We start from the raw sequence: 9,696 nt of genomic DNA, 5'->3' as shown, positions 1-9,696 counted from the left end.
GGGACAGGTGCAGCCCCCTCAGGACACTCACAACTTGTCGGCCATCCCCAAGTCAGCACTAACCCACTCAGGGGGCAGGCCTGAGCCCCAGACCCTCCCCCCCATCCCTGCCCTGGTGATGGTGGAAGAGGGCAGGGTATTTAAATAACCTCATGTGTATAGTCCTTCTAGGCAGGGTTGCCCAAAATGTTCAGAGACCCTAGGCTGTTAGACAAATGTCTTTGCATAGCTTTCCCAGGTTGCTTTATTCGGATTCCCACAACTGTCCCGAAGAGGCAGGATGGAGCAGATCATATTCCCTCAGGGGCGTTCCGCGCTTCTTTCTCTCCGTTATAGATGATACTTAAGTAAATTACTAATGTGCGCATTTACATACATTTCCCAACTAACTGCGCAGACATTTATCACATCTCTATTCTTGGGCCGTGAGGAGGCGGGGCTGCCCATGTAAATAACATCATTTGCATGCACCGTCCGACCCGTCTACGCGTCTTTCTCGTCTTTTTCCGGCCCGGGCTCTGAGGGGGTGGGCAGGCCTATGTAAACAATCTTATTTACATGCCCCTCCCGCGTTGCGCGACCTACCCGCAGAGCCCTCCCCCCTTTCCCTGATCCAGCCCTTGTAACCCCTTCCTCCTCCCGCGCAAAAGGGGCGGGGTGCAGTATGCAAATGAGCCTCGCGTTGGCGGCCGACCCATTTCCCCTATCTCCAGGAGAGTGTTCTGAACTTCCTTGCTCCACCCCCCGCGGCTCACGCCTGCGCACGTACCGTCTCCTCGGTGGGCGAGGTCACGTGCCCACCGGGCGAGGCGGGGGCGGAGCGTCGCGGGAGGTGGGGGCGGGGTATGGCGCGCTGTGCGGCGCTGGGCGGCTGGCACAAACGACGGCGCCGAGGCCGGAGGAAAAAGCTCGGTGAGGGGAGCGCGAGGAAGGGAGCGGGGCGGAGAAGGCGCGCGAGCCGGGGCGCGGGCGCGAGCCGGGCGAGGTGTGGGGGCGCGTGCCGGCCCGGCGTGGCGGAGCGCGGCGACCCTGGGAAGGGAAGGGTGGGGGTAGGGCGTGGGGGAGGGAACGCGCCGGGCACGTTGAGTGCGGACCGTTGCGGGGGGGTGGGGGGGAGCGGAGAGCGCACGCCGGCCGATTGGGAGTTGGGGGGAACCCGGAGTCCGAGCAGTCCCTGCACCGGGCCTCCGTCGCCCGCGGCGCCCCGAGCCGGGAGGCCCGCACCGAAGGGGGTTGGGAGGGGCCGCCTTCTCTCGTCCTGTCCCCTCCCCCGCTCTTCCCCCTGTCGCGGTGGGCCCTCCTCCCGCGGGTGCCTTCCGTCTGTCTGTCTGTCTTAGGCCCTCCCTTCCGTCTGGGTGTGTGTCAGCCGCCGGCTGGCTTCCTCTGTTGGGCTTAGGTCGACCCCTGCGGCCCGTTCAAGGCGGCCGTCTCGCGCTCGCCCTCCCGGCTTCTCCCCGGTCGGCTTTTCCGTCTCGGGACCCCCCATTCTCTTTGTCTCTGGACGCCCCTGTTTGCTCTGTGTGTGGAGCCTCGCGTTCCTGCCGTGTGTCCCCGGAATCCCCAGGCAGAGCCCCCCCCTTGGCTATTTGTTTCCAACTCTCGCGCTCCCCGGTGCCCCACCACCCCTTTTCTACTCCAGGCTCTCTCCCTCCGTTCTGTTTTCTGTCTCTGTGTCCGAGGATGCCCTCCCGCAGCCCCGTGTCTCTGGGTCATCTCCCCAGTCTCACTCCTTTCCTCCCTCGCTGCCTCCTTTCTCCGTGATCCCCCCTCCCCCGCCTCGAAATTCCCATGCTCTTCTCCCCCACTTGGCCTGAAGTTTGGGGACGGGGGTCTCCCTAGCTAAGTCTGTCTTCCTCTCCACCATCCCTGGCACTCCTCACTGCTACCCCATCGGGACTGCCTTTGGCTCTTATCATATTCTCTTTTTTCTTTCTTCCCCTTCAGCCACCCTGACGGTTCCTTTCCCAAGCCCCTAGGGGCGGCAGAGGACTTGGGGACCAGCGAGCACCCCCAGGGCGCAAGAGGAGCCTCTGCTGCCTGCCCCGCCTCACCCTGCCCCACGCCAGGCTCAGCCGTCCCGGCCCCCGGCTGCATCAAGTGGAGGAGGCGGAGGCGGAGGAGGGTGGCACCATGGGCCCGGGCCGTGCCCTCCATGCCCGGGGGATGAAGACGCCGCTGCCATGGACAGCCCGTGCCAGCCGCAGCCCCTGAGTCACGCTGCCCCTCAGTTGCCGGGTCCTGCGTCAGAGCCCTTGGAGCCTGGCCGGGCCAGGATGGGGGTGGAGAGTTACCTGCCTTGCCCCCTGCTACCCTCTTACCACCGACCGGGAGCGCCTGGTGAGGCCTCGGCGGGGAGCGGGACCCCCAGGGTCACAGCCACTTCCACCACAGCCAGCCCCCTGCGGGAGGGCTTAGGCGGGCAGGATGGCGGTGAGCTGCGGCCGCTGCAGAGCGAGGGCGCTGCAGCCCTGGTCACCAAGGGGTGCCAGCGACTGGCGGCCCAGGGCGCCCGGCCTGAGGCCCCCAAACGGAAGTGGGCAGAGGATGGTGGGGACGCCCCTGCGCCCAGCAAGCGGTCCTGGGCCAGGCAGGAGAACCGGGAGGCGGAGGCCGAAGGGGAGGGCGGCCTGGGCCGCAGCAGTGGCCGTGGCGAGGCCAGCGCGGGGCTGAGGGAGGAGGTGCTGCCCGCCGCGCCCGAGCGCCTGGCCCTGGACTATATCGTGCCCTGCATGCGGTACTACGGCATCTGTGTCAAGGACAGCTTCCTGGGGGCGGCGTTGGGTGGCTGTGTGCTGGCCGAGGTGGAGGCTCTGAAGCGGAGCGGGCGCCTGCGTGACGGGCAGCTGGTGAGCCAGCGGGCTATCCCGCCTCGCAGCATCCGCGGGGACCAGATCACCTGGGTGGAAGGCCACGAGCCGGGCTGCCGGAGCATTGGGGTCCTCATGGCCCACGTGGATGCTGTCATTCGCCACTGTGCTGGGCGCCTGGGTGGCTACGTCATCAACGGGCGCACCAAGGTAAGGCTGCAAGGGCCTCATTGGGGGCGGGGCAGTGCTGCTTCTTCGGGTGCCTGTGCGCTTGGAGGCTGGCTTCTGGGCTCACAGAAGGGTCTAGGCTGCTCCAGTGCGGCGAGCGTTGGTGTTGGAGTTCGCTTTGGGTTCTGCCTCCCTGTGGGGGCTTTGGGGGTCCATGCACTTTCTCTTTGCTCACTTCTCTGTTTTTTCCTCTATCCCTGTCTCCTGTTCTGTCGAATTCATCCTGTTGTCTGTCTCTGGTCTGTCTGTTCTGTCTTCCAGGCAGGAGAACCAGGAGACAGTGGGGAGGGTGGCAGTGGTGAAGCCAGTGCCAGGCTGAGGGAGGAGGTGCCGCCTGCTGTGCCTGGCGCTGGACTCCATTTTACCCCCTGTGCCATACAGTGGCATCTGTGGCGAGGACAGCTGCTTGAGGGTGGCAGTGGGGCCTGTGTGCTGGCCTGGGACATGGGGGTCCTACCCTCCACCTTTCCTGTGCTTCCGCATCCTGGACCCTCCCCTGCATCCTTTCTGTCTCGTTTATCCATCACTTTGTTCGTCTCGGCCCTGATCTGCTTTCTTGATTCTCTGTTTCATGTCTCTTGGTACTGTTTTCTTGTTTTAGAGTAGTTGTCGTTAATCTTTTTTTTTTTTTTTTTTTTTTTTTTTTTGGGGACACCTGCCAGAACCACACACGGACCTTCTTTTAAGAAAAATGTTCGTTTGTAGAGTTGATAGGCGGTCAGCCCCTCTGGCGGCCCATTCAGGAACGTAGGGTCAGGAGCTCTGCAGAAGCCGCCGGTCCACAGGGCCCTCCTGGGCAAGCCCTCGTAGGGAGCGTCTGCTTCACACCAGTGGTGCCTGGCCGGTGGCGGGGCTGCTTGCTTCCCCGCGGGCATGAGGCTGATGTCTCCCTCTTTCATCTGGTCCCATCCTGGGTCCTGCCTCTGTGCAGCTTCTGTCACCAGCTGCAGCTGGCTCAGGGACCCAGGCTCCCTCCGGGCCGCAGCCAGCACCCTCCCCACCCGGCTAGAACTTGTCCTCCCGTCCTCCGTCTCTCCTCCTCCCTCACCTGATAGCTGGGGAGCCAGAGGAGGCCTTTCTGGGGCTCTGCTCCTACGACGCAGGAGAGGTGAGTGGGAGTCTCCCTGGCCACAAGGTGTTCAGCACCTTCCGCCCAGGTCGCCCGTCCTCACAGGAGGGAGTGTGGGGGGAGGCCGTGAGAGCTGAGTGGCCCAGAGCAGCCTGCTTCCCCGAGCCTGTTTGCTCCTCCACAGGATAGGAAAATCCGTTAAGTCCCCAGCGAGTCTTTGACAGTCTTAGGAGAGGAGAGGAAAGTAGAGGGAACAGATTTCTTTTTCTTTGTCGCTCTTGATGTGGTTGGGGACCGGGCCCTGGCTGAGATTGGGGGCTGGGGGTGTTGGGTGTTGAAGTCTTGGGTGACTTCTATTGACTGAGAAGGGAGGGGAGGAGCCAACCCAGTCCCTGGAGTTCCTCTCACCTTGTCCCAGTGAGATAGCGACTCCAGGCTTCCCTACCTTCAAAAGGCAACATCTGGCCTCCCTCCCCAGGCTCTGGAATAAGAGGGCGCTGAGGTGGGTGGCCACAGAGGTGCTGGGGGCACAGATCACCAGTGTGGGCAGCGCCAGCAACAGTTTGTTTATTGGTCTTTTTTTTTTTTTTTTTGGATGTTTATTTTTGAGAGAGCGTGAGCAGGGGAGGGGCAGAGAGAGGGGGACACAGAACTCAAAGCAGGCTCTAGGCTGAGTGTCAGCACAGAGCCTGATGTGGGGCACAAACTCAGGAACCGCGAGATCATGTTCTGAATTGAAGTGGGACGCGTAACCAACTGAGCCACCCAGGCGCCCCATCTATTGGTTGTTCTTGAGCAGAGCTCTTATGCTTTGTTCTCCCAACTTTGTCTAGACTCTGCTCAGTTGACCCTGCAGAGGGGAGAGAGTTGACTCCCATAGGCATTAAGGACTACCATACAGGACCACAGGGAGGGCCTGGCTGGCTTGGCTTGCCCAAGCTCCTTTAAGAGCAGTTTAGAGGTGGAGCTGGCTCAGGCTCCAGTTTCTGACGTGTGTGTGTGTGTGTGTGTGTGTGTGTGTTGGGGCTTTTGGCACACTGTCACCAGTAGCCCTTAATTCTTTAGTCTCCTGGTGCTGATAGGAGCTGCCCCTTCCCTGAGATGGGAGGGCGAGGAGCAGACTTCCATGCCACTCTGCTTGTTGTCCCTTCCCTTGTGGGAGCAGGAAGTAGATGCCTCTCTGGGGCCATGGTGTGTGTCAGTGGGGGGATTGGTGGGAGTTTAAAGGGCCTGTTTCTGTGCCCAGCCTTCATGCACCACTCCCGTTCCATGCCAGAATATAGACGCCGTCCCTGCGTGCATGGGGGGAGACCTGTGTGAGGGTGTGCAGTGCCGGACAGGTTGGAATCCCTGAGACCCAAGAGGAGTGTTTTCAGTCAGCAGTTACCGCCTGGGCGCTAGGGAGACCAGCTCGGCCCCAGAGGCTTCTGTGGGCCTGCCTGTCGGGCCAGTTCTAGGTAAACAAGGACCTGTGCTGATTTCACATTGAGGAGGTAGAATGGAAGATCGGCCCCAGGTGCCTGCATCTGGATACTCAAGGTGCTCTTGGACCTGAGATGTGAATAATAGGGAGGGCCAGAGGAAGTGTGTTCCAAGCAGGTGCAGAGGCCTGGTGGCTGAGCTTGGCCTGCTCAGAGAGCAGTGAGGAGGCCTGAGGTGCTGGAGCAGCGTGATGGGGACAGTAGACGTGATGGGGACAGTAGACGAGATGGGTGGCCTTGGAGGCTGAGGCTGTGAAAATACAAAATTTATGTTTTGTATTTTCTTGGGGTCTTGAGGGGATTTGAGCAGTGAAGAGCTGGAGAAAAGGGCCTCTTGCTGTGGGGATGGATCGTGGGAAAGAGGCTGCGGCACTGGACTCTCTTCTCCACCCTGTCCTTGGGCAGAACCAGCAAAATCTCTGCTAGGATCCTCTCTGGGGAGGGCTCGCCCATCCCTAATCAGTGATCCACTGGAGGCAGGCCACCTGGGTACGGTCACCTCCTTTCCTCCTAGTCGGTGGTTGCTCAGAGCACTGGCCCGTTTGCAGGGAGTGAGCAGTGCAGAGAAGGTTTTTCTGAACCCGGGGTTGTGGGGGCCAGGGTCTTGCCCTGGGGCTGCCAGAGAGAAGCATGGCTCTCCCCTGCTGGGTGGCCTGACCCAGCCAAGGGCCTCCTGGCCACCCCTCCCCAGGGCAGGCGCTGCGCGGTTGCGGGTCCACGTGTTTAACGCAGCGCTCCTTGGTGCTGGGCTGAGCCCTGGCACGGCCGTGTCGGAGAAGGCTGAGGATCGAGTCGGCCTGGCCTGCCCCGCCCCAGAGTGCTAGGCGAGTCTCCTGTTTTGGCAGCAGGTGCCAATCTTCTCGATCGGGAATGTTTATCTCAGGGCTGTGGCCCACAGGTGTGGCTGAGTGGTGGTGGATGCATCAGCTGCCCGTCTCTGGCCTGGCACCAATGTGGGGTCAAGGCGTCGAGACAGATGGTCCAAGGAGCTGGAGGGGCTGCCTGCCAGTGCTCCCCGTTTGTCCTGTGCAGTCCTTCCAAGTGGCTTTGGGCAAAGGGGAGGATAGGGACTTCATTTTTTGTTTTAGTGTCGTTTCTGTCTGTGCTTTGGCTCTGCGTGTGATAGGCCTCTTGCTTGGCGTCTGCCCAGACATTTGTCTTGTTGGCTTCCCACAACCACCTGTGAGGTAGTTTATCAGCTCCGTTTCATGGACGAGGGACCTGAGACAGGGAAGTGAAGTCTCTCGCTTGATGTTACAGCTGGTGTGGCAGCACTGGGACTTGAACCTGGGAGTTAGGTCTGCAGGAATGTTTCTGTCAGCTCCCTAATGAGAGAAACAGGCACCCCGAGCGGCCAGGGCCTAGGCCTCCACGTGGTCAAGGCTGGCCAGGGGGACGGCACCCACCAGCAGGAGGAGGTCAGACCCTGTGGCCAGACCTGTACACACTGAAGCCACGACCTGGAGTGAGTTCTGTTAGGTGTGTGGGGGTCAGAGATCAGAGGGCTGTAAACAGAGGGTTTTTATTACAGATGAGGCCTGTTAAGGGATGAGACTGTCAGGGGCTACTCAAGCGGGTCATCCTTGGAGTGGGGGTTAGATCTCAGGTCCTAGTTACACTCAGGGCTTGGGTACCTTATCATATGCGTAGGAAACACAACCCGGTGGGGGTTCTTTGTAGTCACCGGGCAGCAGCCCTCTGCATTGCTGTACATTAGAATTGCTTGGGGAACCTTTAAAATTTCCAGGCTCCACCTTTCAGAACCTTGGAGATGGGCCTGGGCATCTGCATCCCAGGTGATTGCACTCTGAAGCCAGGGTCAAGAACCCGTGGTATAGAGCACTGAGGCCACCTTCTTCCATACCAGAAAACATGTAAATGGGTTTTAGCCCACTGCAAGGTCTGGGGTGGGGGAGCGGGGTCAGGTTATCTTTAAAAAGTAAAACTTTCAGTTGCTTATTGAGCCCTATCTGGGTGCCAGGCTCTGAACATGTGTGTGGGGAAAGTGAGTTATTCAGGCCCAAGAGCTGAGGTTTCTGGTGGATGGTGGTAGAAGAAAGTCTGGGGGCTGGAGCTCAGAGGAGTCCGGGCACAGACAAGGGGCACGGAGGGGTGGGAAAGAGGAGGCAACGGCTGCGTCTCCAAATATCCCTGCCTAGCCCCAGTAAACCCACCTCCATCTGTCTCTGCCAGGCCATGGTGGCGTGTTACCCAGGCAACGGGCTGGGGTACGTGAGGCATGTTGACAATCCCCATGGCGATGGCCGCTGCGTCACCTGTATCTATTACCTGAATCAGAACTGGGACGTCAAGGTAGGGGTGAGGGTGAGGCGGCTGCATCTGCTCCATTTGCCGCTCCAGCTCCACTTCTGGCAGCCTCCCGTTCCTCTTAGTGCACAGCGGGGCCGGCCCGTTGGCCTGCAGGCTGGCTTTTCCTGGGAAATCGCACCTCCTCCTCTCCAGCTGACCATGCGGTGGCAGCACGCGCCCCCCCCCCCCCCGCCTTTGGTGAATGGTGCTGTCTGCCCTGTCCCCCCCCACCCCCCCATCCCGTTTCCTGTCTTTATTTCCTGCCAGGCTCCAAGGTGAGGCAGACTCTGGGCTGTCCTTCACTGTAAGAACCTGAGTGGTGGGAGGGAGTGATGTGTGTCCCTGCCACGTCCCCTTGGTAGGCTCCAGAGGGCAGGGCAGGGCAAGGCTGAGGCTTGGGGCTGGGCCCACCAGCCTCCTGCCTCATCCGCGGCCTGCCCTCAGGTGCATGGCGGCCTGCTGCAGATCTTCCCCGAGGGCCGGCCTGTGGTGGCCAACATCGAGCCACTCTTTGATCGGTTGCTCATTTTCTGGTCTGATCGGCGGAACCCCCATGAGGTGAAACCAGCCTATGCCACCAGGTATGACCCATGCTTGTGGGGATGTGCTCAGGTGGGCTGTTCTGTGCCGCCACGACTTGTCAGACCCCGGGAGTGGCCAGGGAGTGGCGCGGTGCCTGGAGGGGCCTAGGTGGGAACAGGCTCAGAAGGGTGCACTTTAGTGTCACTGGATATGGTGGCTGAAACTGAAGAAGAGTAATCTCTTACTGCCCTTTGGGGCTGCTCTGGTCCCCAGGTACGCCATCACTGTCTGGTATTTTGATGCCAAGGAGCGGGCAGCAGCCAAAGACAAGTATCAGCTAGGTACCTGCTTCCCAAACGGCATCCCCTCCCTCAAACCCTTACTGTTCCATGTGCCTCACAAGGCCTCAAGTCCCATGATTGACCTTGTCAATCTCCTAACTAAATTTTATGACTCATTTTTTCTCCCCTCTGCCCATCTTCTCTGGACAGCCCACTTTCCTGGCACCCCCAGCGTGAGCCCCATTTCTTCTGGTCCTCTCCTCCCATCTTCCCCGGTTCTTCTTGGCCTCTGTCCCTTCCATGATGACTCCCCTCTTCCCCTCTTACTCCCAGCATCTGGGCAGAAAGGTGTGCAAGTACCTGTCTCACAGCCGACTACGCCCACCTAGCGGCCAGCGCCAGAGCTGCACGGACAGACCCTGCACGCTTGCCCTGACTTCGGGAGAGCCGCTGGCCCCGCACCGCCGGTCTTGGTGCCTGCTCCTTTTCTGCCACCGCTGCTGCTTCCGCCTTGGCCTCTGTCCTGCTTGGTGTGGAGGGCTCCGTCTGACGCTGAGGACCGAGGAGGAGGAGAGACCTCTGCTGCCCTTTGATGGCGGCTGGGGCTGTGACCTGGGCAGGGGCCAGCGTTGGGAACTACCGTCCCTGGAGCTGGGGGCCTGTGGCTTGCCGTGTCTGCTCGCGCTCAGACGTGGAGACCAGGATGCAGGATTAGGGGTGGGGATGTCATGGCCTAATGCTGGCAAAGGTTTGTTGGGGAGGAGGGAGTATCTCCAAGCCCCCCCCGCCCCAACTCCTCCAGCCTGGAATGTGAAGTGACTCCCCAACCGCTGTGGCCACGGCACCTTTTGGACTAGGCTGCCACTACGTGGGCAAAAGAGGTGCTGGGAGGAGCATGGGCGTGAAAAGTCCTGTCAGCCAAGAAATTAAAGTTTACCTCAGAGCTGCAAACCTCTGACTCTTGCACTCCTTCTTACTGGTAAGGAGACCTGTCTGTT

The 9,696-nt window shown here is 60.6% G+C and overlaps 1 protein-coding gene across 2 annotated transcripts; it reads left to right on the top strand.

Annotated features, from left to right (window-relative positions):
• Positions 1-830: 830 nt before the first annotated feature.
• Positions 831-9,649, top strand: EGLN2 (egl-9 family hypoxia inducible factor 2). 2 transcript variants are annotated; one of them, XM_039246275.1, is made up of 6 exons: positions 831-912; positions 1,945-3,017; positions 7,779-7,898; positions 8,340-8,476; positions 8,691-8,758; positions 9,032-9,649. In XM_039246275.1, exons 2-6 carry the CDS (start codon positions 2,181-2,183, stop codon positions 9,085-9,087), a joined length of 1,218 nt encoding a protein of 405 aa, XP_039102206.1. In that variant the 5' UTR covers positions 831-912; positions 1,945-2,180; the 3' UTR covers positions 9,088-9,649. The 2 variants fall into 2 exon arrangements, with proteins under 2 accessions (XP_039102206.1, XP_039102214.1); XM_039246283.1 differs by lacking the exon at positions 831-912 and adding an exon at positions 1,156-1,232.
• The last annotated feature ends 47 nt before the right edge of the window (positions 9,650-9,696 follow it).

This window comes from Hyaena hyaena, unplaced genomic scaffold (genome assembly GCF_003009895.1).
Source record: "Hyaena hyaena isolate Hyena2069 unplaced genomic scaffold, ASM300989v1 scaffold_9, whole genome shotgun sequence".
Classification (NCBI taxonomy): Eukaryota; Metazoa; Chordata; class Mammalia; order Carnivora; family Hyaenidae; genus Hyaena; species Hyaena hyaena.
Note: the sequence above shows the minus strand (reverse complement) of the source record. Positions and strands in the feature narration are given on the sequence as shown.